This window comes from Sinocyclocheilus anshuiensis, unplaced genomic scaffold (assembly GCF_001515605.1).
Source record: "Sinocyclocheilus anshuiensis isolate Anshui unplaced genomic scaffold, SAMN03320099.WGS_v1.1 scaffold1287, whole genome shotgun sequence".
NCBI classification, from domain to species: Eukaryota; Metazoa; Chordata; class Actinopteri; order Cypriniformes; family Cyprinidae; genus Sinocyclocheilus; species Sinocyclocheilus anshuiensis.
Window position 1 is genome coordinate 166,593 of NW_015539958.1, and position 27,807 is coordinate 194,399.

Here is a 27,807-nt window from a genome sequence, read left to right on the forward strand (position 1 = left end):
TGATGGTAGTGTCATCTGCAAATTTCAGGAGCTTGACAGAAGGATCTTTTGCAGTGCATTCATTCATATGCAGGGTGAAAAGCAGTGGGGAGAGCACATGTCCCTGAGGGGTGCCAGTGCTGATCGTGAGAGTCCTGGATGTGAGTTTACCCAGCCTCACTAGCTGCTGCCTGTCTGTCAGGAAGCTGGTGATCCACTGACAGATTGGGGAGGGCACGGTCAGCTGGGTCAGTTTGTCTGAGAGAAGGTCAAGCATGATGGTATTAAAGGCCGAACTGAAGTGTACAAACAAGATCCTTGCGTAAGTCCCAGGTCTATCAAGGTGTTGCAGAATATAATGCAGTCCCATGTTGACTGCATCATCCACAGAACTGTTTGCTCTGTAGGTAAACTGAAGAGGATCCAGCAAGGGTCCAGTGATGTCCTTCAGGTAGGCCAACACCAGTCTCTCAAATGACTTCATGACCACAGACATGAGAGCGACAGGTCTTTAGTCGTTAAGTCCCGTGATGTTTGTTTTTTGGGGGGAACCGGAATGATAGTTGTGCGTTTGAAGCAGCAGGGAACTTCACACACAGCTCCAGTGATCTGTTGAAGATCTGTGTGAAGATGGGGGCCTGTTGGTCAGCGCAGACTTTTAAACAGGCAGATCAAACAAAATATGGCATACCCATGTTACATTTTGAGAATGATTTGTTTATAATAGTTTGTGTTTTGGATAGTTCACTACCCTGAAAGCACATATCCTGATACATCACATCTAATGTCTGCTGTAACGACTGGACTGAGCAACACAATTATTTGTTATATTTAACAAATAATCTTTAAAACCCACTCTGTGAGTTCCATGGACTATCACCCAAAAGTGCTACTATCACCCCAAGAGGGCTCAGTTACCCGGGCTACCATCTGATAAAATACTTTGCTTAAAAGTATGTGGAAAGATGTGCAATGGAACAAACCCTGTGAAAGACAGACACAGGCCAATAGAACGGACCTTTCCATCACATAAATTCATAGACAAACCTTTCTCTAAGATAACATACATATTTCAGAACATTTCGTCTACTATTCACTTGAGACATGTACAATCATGTATGTAATCATATGTTCTTTTATAGTGTTTTGCCTATATATTGAATGTTTTATTATTACTTAATCAAGATTGATCACACATATGCCATGCTTGGTATCTATGAGCTCCAAATTACATTTCCTATTTGTTAATTTACATGACATATGTGACACATTAGTATTATAAGAATCTTGAAGATTCTTCTCTTTAACACCCAATCCAGTTTCATATGCAAAACACCCAACTAGAGACAAAGGCATCAGCATAGCAATGGTAGGAGAAGCCATGTGCCTGTATGATGGGACCCAGTGATGTTGTGTATATGGAGAAGAGGAGGGGTCCAAGAACTGATCCCTGAGGAACCCCTGATCAAGGGAACCCCTTGATTATTACTTAATCAAGATTGCACATATGCCGTGCTTGGTATCCCTGAGCTCCAACTTATGTTACCTATTTGTTAATTTACATTACATTTAGCTAACTCTGTGACACATTCGTATTATAAGAGTCTTGAAGATTCTTCTCTTGAACACCCAATCCAGTTTCATATGCAAAACACCATGCTAGAGACAAAATATCGTAAAATTTCCATCCAAAGGTGCCATTCCTCATTGGCTCACTCCAATCCTGAGGATGTGACATCCTCACACTTTAAAGATCACTGATCACCAGATGAGGGCGGTTAAAAAAAAATGTAGAAAACTCACATTTTTAAAATTACAATTTTAAAAACTATGCAATCTTTATTTGATAACCCTTCTGTGCTAGTTTCTTTTTGCTCAGACATGGTGCATTGGCTGATTTTAGATCAGAATGTCCACCCCATCCACCGTAAAAAATAAATCCACTCTTCTCAATTTTAGATACTTTGACTTACAGTAGGACAAGCTTTAACCCAAGCCCTTCAGTATCATGAAAGGACACCTCATTGTCTGTAGGGGCTTTCACCGTAACAAGATTGCTCACCTCAGGGTCCAGTATTACATATATGAGGTAAAGTTGGTTTGTAATGTTATCTGAGTTTCATTGTGTGGATGCTGGTAAACTGGTCATTAGAAGGCCAAATAAGTGTTTCTCATGTTAACTATGTTCTCTTCACATGGCTTAATTTCCCATTTATAAGTAGACTTATAAATAGATTTGTGTGAAACAACAGGTTTAAACATTCTATCCAAAGGTTAATTTGTTTGATTCAAATTTATTTTGAATTGTGACAGGACAAAAGACATGTTATTGACACTTCCCTGTTTAGCTTAGATGATTAGGGACAGTTTGAAATTCCACAATGAACAGTCATTGTTCTACATAAGTGATGACAGTTTGGATGGAAAACGAATTTATCAAACAAAATTAAGGTTTACTGCAACAACAAACATTCATCATCATCTCAGTCTTGCTCAAATTGACCCATGAGGTTCACGGAGGAGCAGGTTTGACCCAGGCAGCAGATTCACTGTCCAAACAGGCTATCATGTCACTCAGAAGACCACCACTCTCAGGCCTCTCACTACTGCTGTGAGATTCTGCAAAAAAGAAAAAACAACCACTGGTTTGGTAAATACATTTCATTTTCAGGTATATAATGACCAGTCATCCTGTAATTTTCAAGATCTTACCAATTGTATGTTCAGTCAATTTCCTAATCACAGGGTTTGGGAAATCATAGATGCTATCAGTCACTTCTGTAAATGGAGAACAATTACAGCACGCTGGGCTGAATATATGAACTTTTACAGTGTAAATTTATAATGTGAGTCGGCGGAGACTTAGGCCCACCATGTTCTCCCACATTGGTTGACCATTTGGAAGGGGGAGTGTCATAGATGGCTTCTTCGGCAACTGCAATTAATCATTAGAAATCATCATCAATCAATTATTGTTTTAACAGATTAAAGCAATATACAATAATTTTACCAATGAATCAGTATTATACAGTAGGCAAGGCAAACCTAAAAGCAGACATGTGAACATACTATGTTAATATACCATATTATATTTTTTAAAAGTATTCCCAGAAAAAAAAATAATTATACACACGTTTTCGAGATGGTAAAACATCGTAGTCACAGTCTGTCAGTAAAAACTCCTCAGTACTTTGCTCCATTTCATTGCCTGTGTGTAAACTGTCTTGTGTCTCATCAGCAACTGTGGACAATAATTGTAAGAATGATTCTTGTAAGAATATACATGGACATCCATAAATGTATTTCAAATGTTCTTTTGCCTGGGAAGTTTCCCAGACGCAAGACTGACAAGGATATTTATCTGCTAAAAGGAATAACTTAAATAGGACAGTTTTCATTTTTGGGTGAACCATCGCTTTATGTCATTCCAAACCCATAAGACTTTCATTCATCTTCAAAACACAAATAATCTTTTAATGAAACCATAGAGATTTCTGTCCCTCCATTGAAATTCCATTACACCAAAACTTTGACGCCTCAAAAAGTTCACAAAGTGATTGTTATTGAACACTTATCTGTTTGTAATTTAGCAATATGACTGAACTGACTGACACCATCGGATGAGAACAAAACTTGAACTGAACTAAACAGGATGATGGCGCTATTGTTTTCCGTAGAGCTGCTTCACAGCTGAATCGCTTCCTGCAACTTCGACACTGTTACTGAACTGAACAGAATCAGTATTGAACTAACTACATTATTGCCTACTGTACTGTAGAAATGCCTATTCCTGATCGATTAACTTCACACTGTTACTGATCTGAACGGACTTGAGATAAATAAGGACACTACTGTCTTTTAGAGCTGCTTTTAGCAGAATCTGTATTACTATTTCCTGTTTATCTCTGTGAAGCTATATAAAGTGCTACAGAAATAAAGGTGACTTGACCTGACTTAAGACTGACAGTTCTGTTAATGGTATTACAGAAAATAATTAAAAGTCAACGGGAGGTGGAACTGGAGAAAGTCGCATCCCAAATGTGGGACGTACCAGCGAAGGACTCGAATGACTCTTGATCAATGCTGCTCACTGAAGTGCTGCTGGTCTCATTATTTGATTCTTCACACCGGCTAGACCGAATTTCAGGGTTGTTATCTGGCACCAGCTCCCTAATCTCAATAACACACAAAACACATTCAGAGCATTATTAATCTCATACAAAAACAACCACTGACGAGAAGTGTCATAAAGAGCAGTGGTACCCATCGGTGAGAGATCCAGATCTGTCTGGGCCATTGAGCAGCATGGCTTTCCACAGCTGCTCCATCCACTCCTGCCTGACATCAGCTGTATCTGCAGCCTGGTAGTACAAAGTTCTTAGATGTTTATGGGCAAAAGGGGCATAAAGAGAGTATTCATAATTCTTTCAGTCACAATAAGTGCAATCCATGTTCCTTTTTGAAACTATGACAGTCCTGCCTTGGTCTCAACAAAGTAACATTGTTCACAAGTGGTTACTGGGAGACCACATCCTCAAACACAGATTACAGACTCTCTCTTGATCAACGTGAAAACTCGCCAGCATTTTCTTCTTCCCATTTTTCATTGTGATCTCAAACAGATAGCGATTGTTCTCCGATCTGCTGACCTCCCGCACAGACTGAACCTGTTAAGCCATGTGAAGAGAACATGTAGTTAACATGAGAAGCACTTATTTGGCCTTCTAATGACCAGTTTACCAGCATCCAGACAATGAAACTCAGATAACATTACAAACCAACTTTACCTCATATATGTAATACTGGCCCCTGAGGTCTAACTGTTGGAGTTCAAGAGAAACAGTGGATTAATAATCAACGCAACAAGAGCCTTTGGCAAAATAACATTCAATTGTATTTTTAATTTAATGCAATGGTCCTCAACAGATGGGCCACCATTTTTTAAATCTTAAACACATTGCACAAAAATACAGTAATATCTTCAAGCAAAGTCTGACATCAGAAGTCCAAAATGCACCATAAAAATTAAAATATTAAATCAAACACTTGAATACTTACAGCACTCCCGTGTTTTTTAGTGTAGAAAAAGAGAGTTGTATTGTAAAGCCTGAACCAGTAAGTCACCCACCGAAGCCTCTGAGGAAAATACATTGAACCACTGAGCAAAGAGATTTCCTTAGGTATATATATTATGTAATAATTGTATAATTTCTGCAATAAAATGGGAGAACAAAGTATTCTGCAACAACTACTTTTAAAATCAAGTATTTTAAGTATTCAGCAGCAACTATTTTTGACAGTCTAAAACTGAAATGATTCCTGCAAATAACAGACATGAAACACTAGCAATATGTACATTATGTTCATACCATTTTGTCTTTCCGTTTCTTCAGAAAGCCCTGGCAGAGCGGAGCCGGCACTACTCCTCCAGTCGACATGCTCATGCTCTTTGTACGCTGAAAGTGTTCACACTTCACCATAAACATAAATCAACATCATGACTTCCCCTGAAACTGTCACATCCTCACTTCTGATCTTTGTATAATAAAGAGATGCTGTTCTTAGTCAAATGCCAAAATATGTGGGAGGTTCCTTTTAATTTGCTTTGCAGTTCTCAGTTTTATTCAATTTATGCTCAATTGATTTCCCATTATTGCAAAGACTGCAAAAGATGGACACACACACAAAAAAAACCCTATGAAGAAAAACTTGAGTAGGCAGTGTCTCGGAAACAAACACAACAAGACAGATTTATTCACACCATTATTTATTGTAAATGTCTGAAAACCCACAGGTGCAACAATCCCGTGATTTTGAACAAGGAAACTGCATTGAAAGTTACATATGCATAAGATCTGAAACATTAGAATAAACATGACGTCGTCTCTACATGATTGTTAGCTGGGAAGAATTCATATAGTCTTTATAATGTAGCAAGCAGGTCCTTATTAGTCTGGTTTGGAATAAACTGATTTGCGCCATCTCATTACTGAACATAAAAATGTTTTTTCCTGTGCATAATGGGTAGAAAAGAAAAGAAAAACAAACATAACTTACTAAAATAAAAAACAAATATTGCATAAAAGAATCCATAGTTATATGCCTGTTTCAAGCAATGCCAAAAAGACAGAGATAAGGCTAATAAATTAACATAGCTGAGATGTGCCAAGAGTAAAATGACCTTTACTTGTGAGAAATGGCTTTGTTTCAGTGCTTCTCTAACAAGCACAAGAGTATCTCTATGTGATACAGCTCAAATATAGTTTGTTCACTAACTAGAGACAATCTTAAGAGTGTTCAGTAATATATATACATACAGATATAAACAGTGTTCAGTCACCCATCAGTAAACCCTCAAGCTCTGCTGTCTCTTTTCAATATAGGTCACACCAATTAATACTGACCTGAGGAAAACATCAGTGTGCATAAATAAAAACCTCATGTCGGAACAGCAGAGGACGCGATTACTGTAGATGTCCTGTTCCACCACACGGCTGATGAGGTGAGTTCCTATAACACTTGGTTCGGGAAAGGCAGTTTTAAATATACAAAATGTAACTATTACTAGGAATCTCCTAAATGAAATAAGGATGGAATGAGGGATCATGGGTTTTGTAGTTTCTCAGAGGGCCAGGGTCGCTGTAACATGCCGGATGCACTGATCACCGCTGCTTCAGGAGAGCTTTGTACATGGCGAAGCCAAGAACAGCAAACACGGTGGCACCGATGCTCGCCCTCAGCCAAAACGTAGAGTTTTTCAGGTCAGCTTGGGTCACGTGTCTGTAAAAGAGCAAAAGTGAGAGGAAAAAGGGGACGTTTGTTAATAAAACAAATGAGGGTGCTCATAAGGTTTGTGAGATGACAAACGACAAAATGTCTAAATACATCTAGTGCTATATAAAAAAAAGGATTTTCAATTAACATCCCTAAATCACCAATTAAATACCATTATTTGAAAGCACAATCCCTCCCCAATTCTCATTTTCATAATGCAAAAACAAATTACAGTAGAGTAAAAAATTCATTAAATTATGTAATAATCAATAATGATACATTACACATATGCAACTATCAATTATGATGTATTGTTAAAACTAAAGTATGTTTCACTGCTTTAAAAAAAAAAAAGTAATATTGAATTTTTTTTTTTTTCACAGGCAAAATGCATTTAACTAAACAAAAATCCTTCAAAGGTAAGTAAATAGGCTACAAGTACATAATTATTATTTTATATGTGTATTATTTATTTTTTGGAGGGGGATTTGGGGTGAAATGTGACCTGGATAGGTTTTATGAAATTTACCCTGACAGACAATTATTTGAGCATTTAATAGTTTACTTAGTAAAAAAAATACTTAGTAAAAATGTATTTTGTTTTGCCTATTGGACATCCCATGATATACACAGAGAGAGAAGCTGCTGAAATGGGGAAAGAGGCAGCATGGGAAAGCATGAGAGAGCCAGCTAATGTTTTCTGGGGCTGAACATATTTAAAAGCACACCGTTCAGATGATAAAGAGGAGGTCTCTAGTGAAACTAAACCCACCCAACACAAATCCAGAGGGTTTAATTGGCTTCAAAAAGCTCAACACCGCACATCCAAACTCGAGGCTGAGACACAAAACTTCAAAGGTTTATCGGAGCAAAGTTTTTGTGCGTGCGTGAAACCTATGAAAATACGCAGCTGAAAAAAAGCCCAAAGCAACAAAGGAGGCATTCACAAAGCAAGAAATAAGTTCATATTGAGCAATTGCCACAGCTCAGATTAGGTAACAGACGTTTGCAGACACCTTAAGGATGTGGTGAGAAAAATAAACGTAAAGAAGAATTTATTTCATTAAACCACCTCAATGAAAACCAGTCAAGGAGAATCCTTCTTTGAACTTAAAATCCCCATTTAAATTGTGGCACCTTGTACTCCAGTAAGCTGGGCATTTACCTGTTACACACGGGCACAAACGGGTCGACAGACTCCATGTAGACTGAGTCCTCTACAAAGCTGACTGCATGAACCTGATGGGTGAGGCTGGACTCCTCATCAGCCAATAGAAACGTGCCCACATCTTGTATAAAAGGTTTCAACTTTATGCACACGTGCACAAAGCATGGCAGTTCAACAACCGCACACCCAACAGGACCACCCCAATGTACCCCACTGCTCACCACATGCTGTAAACATACACACTCGTACACACCAGCTTATTAAAGCAGCTCTATGTAACTTTTGGCGCTCTAGCGGTTAATAAACAGAACTGCACACATCCCGCGGAAGAACATTCCAACCGGAGCTACTTCTCTAAGTTTATGTCTATGGCGATTCACGCAGGTACGGGTGCATCTCAAAGTTAGTCCTGAGGAAGCTTTCTAAACTATTGCTGAGAAACAGGAGATGGTTAGAGAGGGAGGAACAGACGGGGAGACTGCTAACATGATGTAAAGAGATGCAAAGCAAAGACGAAAAGGGCGAGCCAAACAATTGAAAAGGAACACCTACGGAGGGACAGAACAAAACAAATTCACAAGATTAAATTCAATAGATAGATTAAAAAAAAAAATATATATATATATATATTAACAAAATTACATGCACCATGAGAATGAGATGAAAAACCAAGGGGTGTAAGAAAGGATTTAAAGAAAATGTGATGTAAAATAAAAGTCTGCATTAACATTATTGGTCACTTATTCTTTTCTATGTGAATAAGAAAAAGGAAATCGTTCAACTTACACCTGTGCATTCTTCTGGTGTTACATTTTACAAGCAGTAAGAAAGATTAGAAGATCTACCAAATCTAAGAGATCAACTGCTCAGTATTAAAAAAGACTCGGGAAGAAATACAACCAAAAAGGAAGTGTTCACATGAACCATGCGGCCACATTTGTGACTGGAGCAAGGATGAGTGCATTAGTGCAGATTTACTGCTTGCATATCCACTTCAACTCACTACAAAAAAAGGTTAAACATCATCACAACATGAGGACAAACGCAAATCTGTCTTATTCCGTCTAAAATCCAAAGGATACCTTTATAAACATATTATGCTTTTAATGTTTATGGCATGTTTGAGAACAAACATATCCATTTGAAGATATTAAATAAACAATTCTTCTAAGAAATGCTGCATGAGTCTGAATGAGACTATGCTTAAACACAAAAGGACAAAAATATATTGAACTAGAGATGGAAATCAAAAGGAATTTAATGATTTTGATACCGATTCCACTATATGATTCGACTTTTGAGGAAGCATCATCCAGCCTCACAAAAAGAACAGTTTTCTATTATAATATATATATTTATTTTTATTTTTTATTTTTTTCCCCTAAATCTGAATTTTCAGCATCCATTACTCCAGTCTTCAGTGTCACATGATCCTTATCTTTAAATATAGGTTGTCATATGAATAATGACTAATTACACTGACAAGGTCTAACAAGCCTTAAGTAAACAATAACGAACACAATGTTTGGATTAAAAAAAAAAAAAAAAAGTTTAGTGAAGAACCACTGTTTAGCCAATTCAAGCCAGTCTTCTTGACTGAATTATTCAAAAGAATCATTCATAAGAGTCTTTTTTTTTTGTTTGGTGTCTTTCAGCATTGGCAGAGGAATTCAGGCATTCAACAACAGTTAACAGAACCAAATGTAACTAAAATCATTTGTTTCTAGTATTTTTCAAAAATGATCCCCATCTCTAGTTTTAACTTAACATTCATATTAAAAAAAAGGTTAAGCTCAAGCACACAAGCAGGATTTAGTCGGCACTTTGCAGACTGGGTTAAGAAACAACTGCTAAGATGCATGGGAGGCTGAAGCAGAATTTAACTAAAGTGCGCTAACATGCCTCATATGCATTACTGAGACTTAAAAAGCAAATCGACTCAAATACAATGTAAATCATCATAAGCTGCTAGAATACCATATGTTTGGGCTTTGTGTGGATGAAATGAGTCAATGTGAGCATCTGGTCAGTCTACTTAGAGACATCTATGAAAATTTTGATTTATGATCAATTTGAACTTTAAAAATATCATAGCAGTCAGCGTTTTAAAATATAGCCAGAACATTTCCCAACATCTCTCTGTGGATATGCAATGTAAACCTGTCAGGCCAACAGCAAGTAGGAGAGAAGGTGTGTTAAGAAGCCAAGGTTAGAGAGATCACCCTGCGGAGAGGGTGAATGGGGGGATATATAGGGCTATACTCAGAGACCTGTTCAGAACAGCACTGTAGAGTTTGGCTTTTACCGAGCGCACCAGCTCAGAGTTCAGGAGGTTGTGACAGATGCAATAGGTGCACCTGTTGCAGCTGCACATGCAGCGTAACTTGGCGTGGCTGCAGAAACACACACAGACAGGAAGAGTCAGTATCATATGACAGTTCCAGGAGAGCTGGATCCCAAAGTTGTTTCTCTGCTTGGGCTTGGAGATGGAGGAGTGCAGGGAGGAAAGCACAGCAAATGTAATATATGAAAAAAACTATTCTATTGCTGTTGAGGAGAGAATCGTGGGAAAAACCGGCTATCTACAGACACGTTATGCAAAAGGAAAGAACGGGAAAATAAAGTACGCTGGTAAGCCTTGAAACATCACAAGTGAAACACGTAAAAGGAACGATTCCTACAACCTAGCAAAAACTCAAGCAAAAAGCTTGAATAGGGCTGCACGATTAATCCAAGTAAAATCTAAATCGTGATATGGTTTTATGCAATTATCAAATCACAAATTTAATTAGTTGTGCTGTGTGTTTCAATGTGAAACATGCCACTTTGCCCTTTTACTCGCAAGCAGCTTGTGATCTGTTGTTTTCAATGTCTCATAGCAGCTCAGTTCACAGTAAATGCTGCTCATCACAATCTCTGCATGTTCTGTGAGTTTTTGGTTGCTTACAATGTGCATCTGAGAATCAACGATCTTCCCAAACTGGTCATGAGAAGCGCTTATAAATCGGCTGACATCAACAAATAAGTAGTTTAAAGGAACAGTTCGCCCAAAATGAAAATTGCCAAACAGTTGCTGGTCCCCACTGACTTCCATAGTAAGGGTGTATTCACACTAGGCACAGTTGCCTTGAACCTAGCGCGATTATCCCCCCTCCCCACTCCCCCGCTGGCCTGCACACACACTTGCACTAAACTTTCCGGGCCGGAGCATGCTTACATCATGTACGAGATAATGGAAAAAAACACTTTCGCTAATACTCTGCTGAATAATTAATAATAATTAATTTATCATTTATGTTGTGCATTGATTTTCACTTGTATGTATCAGAGAATTAGTACGGAGGCAGCTGACGTTAATTAAATAATTTGCAGCTTTACTCACAAACTACATTTCCTGTTCATCAATAAGGTGAGAACCAGAGCCATTATAAACCTAAATATACTTGATTTATTTAAATGAACTGAAAAGTGCAGTGTAGTAGTAGTAATAGAATATGTTTGCGGTCGTAATGATGACATTAGCGCACACAAAACAGTATCTGTTCCGTGCTCTGGCGCGGTTAGCGCTCACACTGCATGCGTACCGCGCCCGAGCCCAACCGAACTGTGCCCTGGCCCACCTCTTCCAACCGGGCCAGGGCCGGCTAAACGAACCGCGCCCGAGCGTGGCACGGAATGCTCACACTAGTCAAACAAACCGGCTTTGGGGTTCAAAACGCCTAGTGTGAGTACACCCTAAGAAAAAAAAAAACACTTTGGAAGTCAAAGGGACCAGTGACTGTTTGGTAACCCACATTCTTCAAAATATGTTAACTTGTGTTCACAGGTTTGGATCAACCTAAGGGTGAGTAAATGAAGGTGAACTATCCCTTTAAGGGCTCCCTGCAGTTTTCCACCAAAATAAAAGCTAATTGGTTTAACATTTAAAAATAAGAGATTAAAACAGCCATAAATATCGGTATGGTAATTTTACAGATGTACTGTAAAATTATTATTATTGTTATTATTGTTGTTGTTGTTGTTGTATTGATATGTAAATTAAAGCTTTGGGCCAAACTGTGCAGCCCTACAAAAAAAAAAACATGGTAAACTTAGAACGTTTTATTGACGAAAAGAAAAGAAAATTCTAATTAAAGTTGCTTCCTAAGAATAGATTGCCAAAAATTAAGCTAACTAGTACCGTGTACTGTATAAATTGGTCCAGACCATTAGCAGGCGTTTTTACACATACACCCTTTTCCGTAAAAATAATGCAATTTTTTATTGTCAAAATCAGTTACTATTTAAACTAAAGTTCTCATACACAGCCTTAGGAAAGAACTGGCGCAAAGCTTACCACCAGCCACTACAGAACAAATGAAACCAGAAATTGTTATGCACTATATTAAAAGATCACAGAACAAATGATACTTGAATGTCTCTGAACCGAACCAATGAAAGATCAGCTTTTCAGGATACTGCATTAAAAACATACTGTAGCTAGCAGCTACTATGATTCCTAACAGCATTAAAAGCACAAAAGGAGACAATAAGCTGATAGGCAAACAAAAGAGGGAGAGTCAGAGGATCCAATCATGATCTAACAGGAGAAGCACAGTGGGGCAGATGGGTCAGGCTGAAGAAGAAGCTGTATACTCACGGATACATGGCCATAGTGGTGAGTTTGGTATAGATGTCTTTGCTGGGTGCTTCGTCTGTGTTGCAGGTGAACAGCTGTGGCGGGTGAAGCTTGTGTTTCCGACAGAAATCCAGCGGGGACAGACTGTAGTACTGACGGGCTTCATGCAGGTCTGACTTGGCAGCAATAATCACACAGGGTGTCTTGCTGTCCAAGAAGTGTTTCTGTAAAAAAACATGATAATGTAAAACCCACAACCAGTATAACAGCACATAAGTGGAGTTATTTTTTGTGTTTTTACTGGGCTTAAAAAGAACCCAAACAAAACCACAATTTTTTTCTGTTCATTAGTGAATGTTGACCCATTGAGCTTTAACTGATTCACAATAAATTGACAAACAAGCAAACGAAAATTTTCTTTTTCAAATAAATGCTGTTCTTTTGAACGTTCTATTCATCAAAGAAAAAAATTTATTTATCACAGAAATATGAGGCAGCACAATTGTTTTCAACATTCATAAGAATGTTTTATGTTTAATGTTTCTTGAGCAGCAAATAAGTATATTAGGATGATTTCTGAAGGATCATGTGACACTGAAGACTGGAGTAATGATGCAGAAATTTCAACTTTGTATCACAGCAATAAATAACGTTTTAAAATGTATTAAAATAGAAAACAGTTATTTTCAATTGTAATAACATTTGACAGCATTACTGTTTTTCTGTATTTTTAGAGAGAGAAAATAATATATAAATATGCTGACCTTGTACACTTTAGCGCAATATTCAAAAGAACCCGGGTTACTGATGTCATACACCAAGCAAACTACATCACAAGCCAGATCAGCCTCAGAAAGGAACTCAAAGTCCGGCAGCACCTCGTGCAGCTGAGAAAGAGAGAGAAAAACAATCAGCACTGGCCAGACATGAAGTGGACAAAGCAACAGAACTTCGACTTACAAGCAGATATTTCTCTTGTCCATAAACATAAGTGGTGCTGATGGCATAGTAAGACTTGCGGTCTTCTCTTATCCTCTTCTGACGCTGCAATATGAAAAAGGAGAGAGTCCAATTCAGTCAAAGTCAAAACACTAGATGCTCCTGTGAGGCATTTGGACTCACCGCAAGGTTCCTGCCAAGGAAAGCCTGCAGAAAGCCACTTTTACCGCTGCCTCGCAGCCCTAGGACATTACAGCGGAAAACACTGCGCTGGGTCTGTTTCTTCTGCAGGTCGATGCGCTTATTCCTTGTGACTGCACAAGAAAGGACACATTAATGATTTCTAAATCAGCCTTAAATATGAATGAACGAATCAAGATATATACTAAAACACTCTTACTTGTGATAGCGGCTGCCTGTGACTCCTGTTCTTGTATAATAGAGTAACCAAGATAACCCAGGTACTCTAAACATCGCTGCACATCTAGGTATGTTGTTAGCCTGAGATGGAAATAAGTCATGTTTAAGTCATTCATTCAAACGAACGAACACAAATATCAAAAAGTTCATGGTTTCCATCTATTTCCACTTTCAAGTACTGTAGGATGAAGGCGGCACTCACGTCCACTGAGAAAGGTAGCCTTGGTAAGTGATCGAGCCCTGCTCATTGGTGCAGACTGTGTTGTTGACATCAGGACCCCAGGGCATGTAGGACACTGAAGACTGGAGTAATGATGCAGAAATTTCAACTTTGTATCACAGCAATAAATAACGTTTTAAAATGTATTAAAATAGAAAACAGTTATTTTCAATTGTAATAACATTTGACAGCATTACTGTTTTTCTGTATTTTTGATCAAAGAAATGCAGCTTTGGTGAGCATAAGAGACTTCTTTCAAAAACATTCAAAAATCTTTCCTACCCCGAACATTTGAATATAGCTAAGACAATTAGCTTAATAAAGCAGAATTACTTTTTCTTATCAATGTGACATTTAATAAAGAACAAATAATTGCATAACCAGGACAAGTAGCCGAGGAAATATGCTACATGCTAAACTAGAGCTCCAAGCTAGTATCAAACTGACTTAAGTCTTGCCAATAATGTTGACATCGGGACCCCAGGGCATGCAGGGAAAGACCTTGAACAAATCCTTCAGCTCATCTGGAGAAAGGGCACAGTCTCGATCCTAATACACAAACAATTTGGGGCGAGAAAAAAAAAAGTATAAATTCATTCAATAGGGCATTCTTGGCTGTCAGTTCTTTTGTTCATGAACATTTTAGTTCTTCCTACATGATTATCTTTCATTTTTGCATCGTGTCTTGCTATTTTTTCTTAAGCCACCTTTTAAAAATGCCTGTGAATGGCCTCTGACATGTCCTTCTACAAGGAGGTGTCGTAAAACACACCCTTGCATTATGAAAATAAACAAAAGCCAGTTGGTTATTAATACAGCAGGTTCAATCATCTTAATTCATGCTCTGACTGAAGTTTGGGAAACTCAGTGGTACTTGGCTGAGCTCACATTGTCATGCTTATCAAAGACACTCTGGAGGAAGAGGTAGGCGTTGTGGTTCAGCTCTGTGGTGCAGTCTGGAGGTATTTTTAAGCTAGAAAAACAAATAGAGGTTAGAAATTCTTCTGAAGTAATTAGAAAACCACAATTTGAATTTGTGTGTTTCTTTGCAAAACAGGACAGCGCAACAGATCTACAAAACATGTGATCCAACCAGAGATGAGCTACTTGATGTGACATGATCCATGTAAAGTTGAAGTACTGGCTCTGGGGTGGGACTCACAGTGGAAACAGGTATTCTTGGGTCAGCTCCAGGTCATCATCATAACCAAACCTCCTGAGCACAGTCCATGTGGTCTCATGCCTTCCTCTCTGAATAAAAAGTGTATGAAGGAACAGGAAACCTAGAAAACAGAGAACACGTCTCAGACACAACAGAACCTGATAAATGAAGGAATATGAGAAATTCACATTTGTGCACTATACATATATTTTTTTTTTTTAAACAATCTGATGGCAATGGGAAGCCAAATATCACTGTATAACTGTGATATAAAAATCCAGTGACGTTTGTCTTTTTACTCAACTCACCCTTCAGTGTGAGGCCATTGTCTTTTACCCCATCCGACATATTTTTCCGCACAACATTCTTCACATCCTCCAGGGCTTGAGGTGCCAGGGGTATGTTAAAACAAGTTCTCTGCAAGGCAAAATCAACAATCATCAACAAAGTTGCTTGAGAAAATATGACACTCTCATTAAGGTGCAGTTTGTGTAAACAACCTCTCCTGTCATTTATTTAAGGAAGTATTAAAATGCCACAGCAATTTGAGCACAAATTGCTGAAGAAAACTGCTCTCACCTGGAAGAAATTAAGCTCATTATCGTTTAGAATGCCATCATTGTCAAGGTCTGATATTTTGAAAATGCGAGTAAGTGCTTTGATGCAAGAAGGCTTCATCTGGAGAATAAACAGAAACTCATTACTACAAAATACATCACTGATCATTTGAATATTTTGATGATGTTTTTTGTCATTTAAAGTGGTCGGATTAACAGGCGCAGGAGTCCAACTAAAGTAATATTTTACCTCTTTCTCTTCTGGAGAGTACAGTGGTCCTGTCGGATGTAGAACAGCCTTCTGGGCATAGTAAAACAACTCGGAGATATTTTTCAGGTTTTTGGCTGAACACTAAGAATGAATAAAGTCATTTCATCAGAAAAGAACATTATGATTTACTGTATGTCTTCCATATATTTAAAAATAAATAAAAATCCAGCAAAAGTACAGCATTCTTATTTCTATTTCTTTTCATCTGCTTTTAATATAATCAACACTTTTGATTTAAAAAGGCTTAATTTTAATGAATATGAATTATTTAGAAATAAATTGTAAACACTAAATAATAATTGTTTTGGTACTTTGTTGTTTTGGTGTCAGACAGGGGTCTTTAAAAGAGAAGGGATCACGTTCAATTTTGAATAAAACTGAATGGTATTTTAAGCCTGATCTACAAGAACATGCCTATAAAATATCACAATAAAATATTTACATACTTTATTAAGTTTACATTGTAAAGCCATTCAAATAATTGCTTTATAAATTATGTACAAAGGCAAATACTTGCATGAGAGCTCTGTCTTTCCTTTTAGACTGAAACCAATGTCTCTAGTTAAGCAACTACTTCAAGAGACCCGAGGTCTCCAAGAACCTGGCAGGACGCCACACACCTGCTGTCCTTATCTGTTCTTTCATTGATGAGGGGAATCCAATGACTCGTCACCTACAGGAAGCCAATATGATGAGAGACAGCAGAAGCACAAGTAAAATTACATTATACAAACAAACAACTATCAGAAGTTATATAGCAAGGCATGTATTTTGATCGGTAGCTACAGAAAAGCTGTTGCATTTTTGTGTTTGGCATACAATGAAACAAGACTTACCTTTTCAATTGATTTCTTGTTGTTTACTGAATATACAATGCATATAACATTGGCCTGTGCAGAGAGAGAAAACATTAGGGAGGTGAATAAAACCATAAAATCAAACTAAATTGTAAAAACAAAGAGACTAAATCCATCCCCACCTTTGATATTTCTTGGTAAAGCTGCTCATCTGACTGTTCTGCTTCTGTGGGATCAAAAATATGAAAGGAGAGATTAAAACACAAAAGGAATAACCACTTTAGGAAAGGGTTGCGGCACTGACACTAGAACAGCAATGCAGGCTATATGAGTCTCATCATACAGTACCTGAATAGTCCACTATATGAGTGGGCACTCTCTCAGGTGTGACATCAGCTGGAATAGTGATCTCTTCAGCTCTGAGAGGAACCTTTAAATGAGAAACACAATACTAATGCAATGCATGTGCCATTTGGACAAGTATTAAATTTACTTGAATTGCTCCTTTTGAACTTGAGTCATTTCAATGAATGACTGTACCTCATCAGGGAATTCCTCACTGACAAGTGACATGATCAGGGAAGTCTTCCCCACTCTGGCTGTGAAGAAAAAGAATTCTACAATGACCACTGTGTTCTAGATCTATTAATAGCACCAAATGATTAACAGGAACATGCCAGGCGAGATTTGAGTGCCTTTATAAAAGGGTGGTTCACACATTTAAGTTGTTTCACTTCAATATCAACCACGCAGCATTTAGGAATTCATATTAAAAGACTACTTTAAAAATATATATATAATGTCACACAACGTAAAAATGGACTAGCAAACAGTAAAAAGTTGATCTAAAAAAAAAAGAAAAAAGTAAACACTTTCAACTTTGTTGAAAGAGGAATAACTTAAGAGGAATATTAAATGAACAGGCTGAGGGGTCTTAAGTTGATGGTTTGGCATTGGTGAGCAGTACGTTTACATGGACACGTACTATTTTGGCTGACCTATCTAAACTTTGGCAGCTCTGTCAGTCTGGAGGCCTGTGTGAGTTGCTCCTGAAACTGTTATAAATAACCATGATAAACATGGGTGAAAGTAACTAACAACAATACATTAAGGATGACAATCCCATTTGTAATATCAGCCTGCTGATTGGGTCAATTATGTTCAAAAACTGCAGTTCTTTCGGTTGTTTTACAAACAATACACATGCATGTATATTAAGAATGTTTTTAATGACTGTAGTCAATTTGGGACAACATTTAAAACATACACAGAGCTTAATAGCTCTTATTTATAGGTCACTATCTTTCATTCTGTCACTTGGCAATTTAATATCTCATACGGCTGAATAAAAATGTTAAAATATAGAATGGAAGGTGTTCATTGTGCATATAATAGTGAACAGCAGCGCACATTGACTAATTAGAGATATGCAGATCAATTCAGCAACAGCAGCCAGTAATTGACACTCAAATAATTGAACTGAATTAATTAACTTACGTTCGCCGACAAGTAATATCCTCACGTCCTTTCTCATCGTTGCAACTCTAATGTGATCAAAATAAAAACCGAACAAGTACTTTGTCGTGGATCATTGATCCTGCTGTTATATGTAATAGCGAAGGCCTCTGTAGGGCAAAACGGACGGATCAACTTCCGTCAGTGTCAGCCCGAATAAAACCTCTGCTCACAGCGCTTTAACACACAGAGGTGATTCATGCCATCGAGACAAAGCGATTCCGCATATATGAAGGCACTGCTTGCTTTCTTCAGATTCACCTCATGACATTTCTGGGTTCACATTTCAAGCTCACGCCTGAAACGGCTGACCTACAGTAACCGTTAACTACGGAACGCAGCTACGGACAACCGCGAATTTCCTTGCGCTGGCATGCTCTGTTTACAGTTCGCAGTTATGTTATACCGCCTCCTGTAGGACTGGAGAGGAAAAGCGTGTCAATGATGCAATAAGAAATTAAACCATTTTATAACAGTGTGACATTTTTTTATTAAACTATATTTGACAAAACATTCAGGCAAACAAAAACCAAACACAAATATTAAACACACGAAGAAGCTTAAGTTGTTTTACAAATTAACTCCGTGATGTAATATGCTTGACAGAAACCGAAACGTGTCATCAATTAATAGGCCTAGGTTTATGTTTTATTTATTTTTTCCTTTTTATTCGAAATATTCTCAAACGTGTCAACTAAGCTATATCATGAAATATCTAGATTCTAAAATATGTATAAGTAAATGCATTTTACACCTTAATAGATTATGTCAGTTTACCTATAATGGGCAATGGGCAAAGTAGCATAATAGTAAAAACCCGTCTTTTTACTAAGTACCAGATATGGGTGTCATTCCATAAAATATTTTTAATATGACTGACTTTGTATTTAATGTGAATTTAATAAAAACATTGTACGTTTTCTAATTATAACACTTTCATTGCACAGAAAGAGAGCAAAGAACATTATCATTGACTTCAGTCTAACCAGAGTTCAAACAATTTCAAAAACTCCCATTATAATCACTGAAGCCGTTTACACTGTGAAATGAATATCTTACTTACATTCGTATGCACATCTGCACTTTATTGTATATGATGAGAGTTCGCGAGAGCGCAGAGAATTCTCGCGCACTGAACAAAACTCCAACGTTTCAGCGATGACTCATCTGAACACCTCTGATTGGCCATTGCATTCATAAGCTCAACAGAATCGAGTATGATTGGTTTTAATGCGCAGCGCTGTAAAAACGCATCTGTCTCGTCTGTCTCTGCGTACGCAGCAGCTGATGAGGTTTTACTTTTTTCCATTACTGTCACCCACAGGACAAACTGCGCATTGAACCCAAAATAGTTTGGTGTGATACGATTTCCAACCATATATTTGCGGTGTGACTCCATCCACTTTTTTGCTCCATTTGTAAAAGTTTGTCTCTGCTGAACAACATTAACAAATAAGCACCAAACTGTTTTGCTGGTCTTAGCTGATTTAAGATGGTTTCCCAGCCTTTAAGCTTCAAATTGTCCAATAATATAATAAATATAATATAATATAATAGTAATCTAGCTATATGAACATAATGCTAAAGTTATCAGTCAGTGAAGAAAATGACATGCACCACGCTAGCAACAAAAAGAACAACAGAAGATATGGGTAAATAAAAACCGGCCAAATGTCAGTTTATGAAACCCAGGTGTTCTATGATTAGCATTTTCATCACACACTTCATGTCACTTGCATGTCTCCATTTCTGTACAACCATAATTCCTTATTTTTAGTTTCTATTTGGTGTTTGAGCTCCTGCATGTGGATTCACAGTTACACGTGAGTCTAATTCGGTTCTCACTAAAATGAGATTCTCGTCTTGGCCAAGGCTTGTTTCAGGATCTCTACTTGTATTGAGAGCCCAGATCTTATCCATTTTCAGACGTAGTCATATTCTTTGTGCTCCTTTTAGAGAGCTCAACCAGTCAGTCTATCCTCATCTGACCTACTGCAGTCTTCTCAGATTGGTTTCACATCCCAAAATGCACCAAGTGAGAATTTTTTTTTTTAAACTGCTTGTTAGAAACAATGCCCCAAAAAAGTCACATTCTTCCACAGTTCCCTTTGAGTAAATCAGGTCTGGGACTCAAATGTTTTAACCCTAGATTTACCTAGAATGTCAGGGTTCATTTTAAATAGATTTAGTGACAGAGTCTGAGCTTATTGTCCCATCCAGTCATTGTCTTCACCTCCGTCTACGAATGTTGGCTTCGGCTGAAAAGAGACAGAGTGTTATTTTTTAATACCTCATTTTTGTTTTGTTATATTTAATTAGCACATCTGATTAAGAGTGTTATAATCTTACTGGTGTAATCTTGCGGCATCATGGGTTTGGAGATGACGGTTTTCAGGGCCTCCACCCACTCTCTCTGATCGCGCTCCTGCTCGCACATGAAGACGAACTGCCGATCTGGCGTCTCCACAATTACCCCACACTTCCATTTGTTGCCTCTCGTCCCTTTAGGGACACACTCTCTCACTGAATATCCATGATTCTCTGAGCCAATGAAAACTACCCCAAGCTCAATGGCATCCTTTAGGACAAAAAGAAAAGAAAATTCACACTACTCCCTCAACAATTTCATGTAGCACTTGTATGACACTTATGTGTTTAGAGCTTTGCTGAACTACAAAACACTGACACAGTAAGAAAGGGAAAAAGTCATTCATACCAGCTGTGTTTTAAAATAGAGTAGTTTCCTGTTCAGGGAATCCAAAATAAACCATCTTTTCTTGAATGGCTCTCGCTGCTGTTCAACATATAAAAACAAATAACACTGGCTGTTTGTGTATCGAATTACTTTTAAATTCATTTCAAAATTTCAGACTTTTAACATCCGTCACATAAGTGGTAGTACAATTATTTATATAAATTATAGTTACAATAGAATAGCATACAGATGTTGGAACTATATAAAAAATGGACACAGTGGTGTGACTTGAAATGGTGAGTGTGTAAAGAGGTGTGTAAGCTGGGGTGTTTTACAAGAATAGCCTGATTTATCCTTAAATGCTTGTGCAATTTAAGAGCAAATACAAACACCTTGCTACACTGGAAAATCTAGATTTTAAAATATGCAAAGAATCAACATAGAGAGAACCATCTAGGGGGAAAAACTCTTACCAGTGGGCCAGTCTTCTCCATGTAACCCTCTTTTAAATAGTTTCTGGTTATCCATGGTATTAGCTTAAGACAAAATTAGTAAAAGTTTATAATCAAGATAATAATGAATGCATTATTAATCCAAGAAAAAAAAATGTTGCTCACCAACTGTTTCACAGAGCTTTGGTTATTTTTAGATTAAATTTAAATCATATTTCTAGCAGTAAACGTTTGTTTACATATTTATAATTATTATTATTTTTATATTATTATTTCATATTTATTATTTTGTACCATTTTATTTGTAACACCAATAAACCACAAAGTGAAACTCTTTTGTGTGATGCTAACACTACAGAACTGAACAAGATGAAAATGTTGCACAAATGTCATTGACCCAAATTAAGTTTATATCTACTGTGATTTTCAGTGATGATTCACAGTACAATTTGTTTCCGAATTAGCCTAGAAAACTAGTGAATTACAAGACACATGGAGCATTCTGTCAGCTAACCAGCTAAAATAAACACATTTCTTGTTTAGGAATGCAGCAATTCACAAAACACCAAAACCACATTTCCGTGTCCTGTTAACATTGTGGTGTAGAGTGTTTGTTTGACGATCATTTATTTTGTGAAATGGAAGGGAAGACAGGCCTTAAGCTGTTAGGTTTTAGGAAGTAAAATCACTTGGAAAAGGAGAAACTTGCAGTACTTCCTTTTTATGTGGCAATGTTAACACGACTATGACAGGAGAAAACTCTACACATTTATAAGATATTCAAAAGCTATGTAAAGCAAACTGAAAGCACTGAGGTGACACACTGTACTCTATTAAGTCAAAAATCTAGTATACAAAATGTACTTACATCTCCATCGCTAGCTGTAGGAAAGGCTGTTTTCAGGTAGACATGGCGAATAGCTCTAATGGCATTAAACCAATTGACAATCTCCTAAAATGGAGAAAATACAGAGCAAATACTATTTAGTGCTCAAGCTGCCTTTGAAACTGGTTCAACTTGAGGAGGAAAAACAAAAAGGACAAAAAAAACAAACAAAAAAACTTGAAATCTGCACTACAGTTGCACAATTCTTGGGAATAGAGCAGAAAAAAATCCAGAGGTTTACCTGTCCATTTTTGTGGTAAACAAAAAGGTTTCTGGTGTGATGATCCACACAGTAGGTGATCTGAAGGCCATAAGCATGTCCTATCTTCTCCGGCTGGAAGGTTGCATTCAGGTCCTTCACAGAAATAGTAGCCTTTGGTCCCTTAGATTCCTGAAAAGCACAGATATTATTTAATGAATAGCTCCTTTGTGCACCTAATACATCATTAGATTCTATTATTTTTCAATCAAAGTTCAAATATTTAAAAATACAGCTAGAATTGTGTTGAATCGTGGTGATTAATGCATACTATTAGCTTTGATGGACTTAAATGTCATGTTGTTATTCGCAGTCTGCACTGCATTTTACAACAAATGCCTTCAGTAAAATATAATATTTCATTCTTGATGATGTGCAAACGTCATTGCTCAACAAAAAGTTCTCACATCCTCCTTGTAGTATTTGAGGGTAAAATCGTGCACTGAAAGAACAAACTTCCTCTCGAGAAACTGTCCGTTATCCTTTCCTTTCTTCCACAGCATGCCCTCAAAGACACCTAGAGCAAGGCAAACAATTTCGTTGAAAGATTAATGTTATCATTGTTAATATTAGCAGAGATGAAACAGAATCAAGTAAATAAACCTTTAAAGAACAAAGATTAAAAGAAAACATCTGGGAACTGAAATGGATTACCTGCTGTGTAAGGTCTTTCTCTATTTTTCTCTGTAAACTCCATTCGTTCGTATTTGGCTCGAATCCATTGTTCTCTGAGGACCCTATGCAGTGTACATGGAATACATTTTGTTGAGCTAAATGCTGGAAATAATTGATGTGTAAATTACATACAGTACATATTATAGTCTGAACGTACACTTACTATTTTATAATAACAAAGCAGATATTACTAGTTTAGCTGAATATGACCATATATTAAACAAATGCAAGTACAATGCAGCATATTAAGAATCGAAAGTACAGTTGACAGAATCAAAAGGCTGGACTTCATTACCAGAAACCCCTTTTAGATGAATCAGTAGTTCCTCTTACTGTGACCAACAATAGTACACTGCTTTTTTTTTTTTTGCCGGTAAGATGTTTGCTTGATCAGCTATTTTTTTTAAACTTCCCAAAACAGAGATCTGTTCCATTATGATGATAAATTAGTAAGTATGTGTTTCAGTTTTAAATTAATGTATGCTTTTGCTTGACTTTTCAGTCAACAGAAGAGGTTGGACTACTTACTCGCAATCGTCTGGTTGGGGCTGATAATAAAAGACTGGGACAAATTTCTCATAGAAGTTTTTGGCAGCACGGTTTCCATTGGCCTTCATGAACTTCTCAAATCCAAAAATGCATTGAAAGGAAACGCAACAGTGTTAGGGTTCACATTCATGATCTACTGTAACCACTAGATTCAAAAAATTAAAACAGTGACCATACAAAAACTAACATGTAATAACAAATATCTTATCAGTTGAATTTTGAGTTCACATACCTGCACAAGCTCATCATCCCAGAAGTCTAAGCGTATAGACTTGATACGACTTACAGAAGGAAGATTGCGATGAGTTCCAGAACAGTTTAGACACACAAAAATTCCCAGTGTGCATGAAGCCCAATCTGGATCTTCAAATAACAAGAGTCAAACAAACATATAAATAACCCAGTTCCCACAACCAGGGAAAAACAGGACATGTCAAGTGATTTTAGGAAAAATCATGAAAATAAGGACTTTTTTTTACAAACACATAATTTTTTTATTCTATCATCAGCTAGAAAATGAATCGTTTGAGATTCATCTCCATACAATGTTAGAAAAGTTAAATTTTATAGATCTCTACAGTTTTAACTCTATACCTATCTCTATAATCCCTATACAATTATAGAAAAGTCAGAAAAGCATGGAAATGGAAATTCATGGTTTAAAAAGCGTGTAAGCCCTGCTAAACCTTCTTTGACTAACATTTCAAAAGAAATTTAAGCTAAAATGCTACCGGTTTCATAACAAATGCGTTTTACTGAAGTCATAGTTACAGTGATCGAACCATGACAATGAGAAGCTGTTTACTCACGGCTACTACGAACACCTACAGAACTGTAACTTTAAACTATGATAAACAGGGTGTCGGGATATTAAGCCAGAGAATCCCAATTAAAGTACAGAAAGAACTGCTGGCTGCGAGTTCAGCAGTTTAAAGCGGCGGTGACTCTACTGTTCTTACCTGCAGCTCCACAGTCAGCACAGCAGCAATTCTGTGACAGCTTCGCCAACTCTAGAAGTGTCTTTTTGTTCTTTTCCCGATTTGCCATAGGCGAAATGCTTTTACAAACATAGGTAGTAGTTTCACCTCTTATCTGTTATAGGGCGCGGTTTCACGCTTTTACTTGACGCTCATTCAGTGACTCGACCGCGTAGCGCTCCGCTCGCGTCAGATTCGAAACTCAAATGCGCTTGTGCGCGGTGAAATGCTGCGGCTGGACTAACAAGCGAGGTCTTCCGCAAGCATTTAATTACTAAAAAAAACACTTCGTGTTCACTTCCTGGAGAAAACAAACCTAAAATGTAATCTATTAAATAATCACTTTAACATCAATTACTCCATAAGTAGGAGCAACACCAAACACCAACCCATTGTGGACAGTTCTTGTGATTAATACGATTAAAATATTAAATGTAATATTACACTTGTACCAAACAAACCATGAGATTATCAAGACTGACATCCCGTAGGTGCCAACAGCCACATATTTTTGCAAGCTGGTAAATATACTCCAGTCGCACACTGAAACTGCACACAGAACAAAATTATGCATTTACTGGTTTAACAGGTGTAGTTATCTTCCTAGATTCAAGTGGACTAAAACCAGACCATTTAGGAGATGACATGAGGTTTCACGTACAAACAATGTACGTTCAATGTACCTTCTCAGATCACGCAAAGGTGTGTATGAAAAAATCATACACAAACTACAAAAATTCAAACAGCACCATCATGTTCACAGAGTTCTTGTAATTTACATACATATTTTGAGAAAAACACATTTGCTGGCAAATAGCAAATCGAAATTTATTACTTCATAAAACATTTCGGAAGATGCATGGCAAAGTACAAAACAAGTGATCTTCATAATGGAAACATCTAATTTAAAACATCAGTACAAATATGTGGTGTCCACACAACAACATAAAACCACACTCCTTCTGAGTATATATTACTGTACAAATGCATATTACCAGCAGCCTTTAAGCAGCTGCCTAAAAATGTGTGTAATTTAAGGGAACTCGGAAGCCAGGAACTCCACTGTGCTTTTAGGAAGACTGAAGTGTATACCATCCAAATAGTGCAAGAACCTGTACAAGAGGGGGAAAAAAACCCAACACTGATTATTTTGTTAAACGTGGATCTTTAAATTAGTTTTGGCACTACAAAGCAAGTGAATGTGTTCATTTAAAACAAAACAAATGGTGATAAAATGCAAAAGACTCATACTGACAAAAATGAGAATAAAACATAATCGGTTAATTTAAGCTTTGCAAAAGCCACATCCTGTCCCTCCACTGCGTTTTGCTTTTTTTAGACCCATGAACTATGACTAAGTTGCATTTTCACACCTCCTTGACAGCACAGCGAAAATCATGCATCAGGTACTAAACACATATTTATGAGATGCAATATTTATAGGGCTGAAACAATTAGTCGACAAATCTTTTTGTTGTCGAGTAGTCGTTTGATCTCGTATGACCAAATGTAAGAGCCTGCAGTCATGCGGTTTGACCAGTGTGGCGTTGTAGCGCAAGAAAGTAATTCAGCTCTCCTGGATGCAATTCAAGAGAAGACACAGCGCTTCAGTTCAGAGCAAACGCAGCCAAACCTGAGGCTGCTGAGCGGCGTTTGGATGAATATGTAAATATATGCTGCACGCTTTCCTCTCAATAACAAAATAAACACAACAAAAACTGACCGCAGTGTGAAAGCAGCAGTTAAAAACGTACGCATCTGATACAGCGATGTGGATGTTTGCACGAGCTCTGCAGTTCAGTACTCCAGTAAAATCCAGTCACGTCACGTTTATTTATATAACTTAGTACTTTATGCAATAGATAGCCTTAAATCAAGAAGCTTTACAGGATTACACATGAAAAACCAGAGTCGGTGTCGCTTTCAGTTAGAATTACAACTTGATTTTCTGTTATAACGCAGCTCGCCAGTGTGGGGCTAGCTAATGATAACATCTTTTTATTAGTGGGAAAAAAATATTTCATTAAAGTTATAGTTTGGTTTGCAGAGATCAAAACTTGATCTAGCTCAGGACTGTTTTGATTATCATAACCCTATAAGGTATTTTAAGAGAGATTATGTTGTGAATAAAATAGTTTATCAAAAAATAAAACGTCTTATCACTTACCTTTATTTGGTTTCTTATCCATATGACTTACAAAAGGAGATGTCAGGCAGAATGATGTCATTCAGTGACTTTTTCATATAGCTAATTAAATAGTGAATAAGAGAGTTTCTCTGTCATCTCATTTTGTGTGCCAGATATATTTATTTGTATAAATTAATTGTATAATAGTAATCACATAATATGACTTTCAAAAGCTGAAGTGATTACCTTAATTTATTTGTTAGAATATATATAACTAAATATCTTAACTAATTGCAAAAGCTGAATAATCAATAAATGCCTACTGATCAATCAGTGAAATAATCGATGATTAGTTGAGTAATCGTTCTAATAATCATTAGATTAATCGATTATCAAAATAATAATTTGCTGCAGCCCTAAATATTTATGAAATTATTGACCGTTGTTTTTGTTGTGACTTATTTGTCTAATGTAAATATAGTGTGTGCAATCTTAACTAGTGAATTGTGCCTACTGTGGAAAGGGAGTTTCCCTTGTCACTGTTCGAACTCTGTGTGGCATCTGAATAACTGGAAGTGATCTCACTTTGGGAGCGTAACAAAAGATAGAGACTGTTCACAAACAAGGGTGTGTTTTGCATTAGCAGTTATGAGGAGAACATTACAGAGAAATTCTTGTGTTTTTAATACATCTATGAACATTTCAGGCTCATAAGGTGGTCAAGAGTGTACACCAGACTATTTAAACCAATATCTCGAAGTCAAAT

The 27,807-nt window shown here is 37.1% G+C and overlaps 3 protein-coding genes across 4 annotated transcripts; all 3 read right to left on the minus strand.

Moving 5' to 3' along the window:
• Nucleotides 1–2,313: 2,313 nt before the first annotated feature.
• LOC107687014 (uncharacterized) lies at nt 2,314–5,459 on the minus strand. The gene is made up of 10 exons (XM_016484154.1): nt 5,349–5,459; nt 5,038–5,115; nt 4,767–4,799; nt 4,560–4,646; nt 4,243–4,340; nt 4,031–4,149; nt 3,113–3,220; nt 2,852–2,914; nt 2,692–2,757; nt 2,314–2,598 (listed from the first exon to the last, which is right to left on the minus strand). The coding sequence occupies exons 1-10, from the start codon at nt 5,457–5,459 to the stop codon at nt 2,492–2,494; spliced, it is 870 nt and encodes a 289-aa protein (XP_016339640.1). The 3' UTR covers nt 2,314–2,491.
• Nucleotides 5,460–6,234: 775 nt separating this feature from the next.
• LOC107686993 (mitochondrial Rho GTPase 1-A) lies at nt 6,235–18,766 on the minus strand. Its single transcript, XM_074186996.1, is given in 20 exon segments — nt 6,235–6,759; nt 10,192–10,314; nt 12,561–12,763; nt 13,304–13,426; nt 13,500–13,583; nt 13,662–13,792; nt 13,879–13,979; nt 14,101–14,194; nt 14,598–14,667; nt 15,007–15,091; nt 15,281–15,401; nt 15,589–15,697; nt 15,860–15,958; nt 16,088–16,189; nt 16,653–16,781; nt 16,945–16,998; nt 17,088–17,131; nt 17,254–17,335; nt 17,446–17,504; nt 18,403–18,766. Coding segments are annotated over 20 exon segments (1,968 nt in total). The 5' UTR covers nt 18,440–18,766; the 3' UTR covers nt 6,235–6,641.
• Nucleotides 18,767–19,608: 842 nt separating this feature from the next.
• Nucleotides 19,609–25,128, minus strand: LOC107686991 (arf-GAP with dual PH domain-containing protein 2-like). 2 transcript variants are annotated; one of them, XM_016484119.1, is made up of 11 exons: nt 24,896–25,128; nt 24,169–24,299; nt 23,916–24,007; nt 23,367–23,449; nt 23,120–23,229; nt 22,695–22,844; nt 22,436–22,519; nt 21,589–21,651; nt 21,137–21,214; nt 20,770–20,998; nt 19,609–20,678 (listed from the first exon to the last, which is right to left on the minus strand). In XM_016484119.1, exons 1-11 carry the CDS (start codon nt 24,981–24,983, stop codon nt 20,650–20,652), a joined length of 1,137 nt encoding a protein of 378 aa, XP_016339605.1. In that variant the 5' UTR covers nt 24,984–25,128; the 3' UTR covers nt 19,609–20,649. The 2 variants fall into 2 exon arrangements, with proteins under 2 accessions (XP_016339605.1, XP_016339606.1); XM_016484120.1 differs by lacking the exon at nt 21,589–21,651.
• Between the last annotated feature and the right edge of the window lie 2,679 nt (nt 25,129–27,807).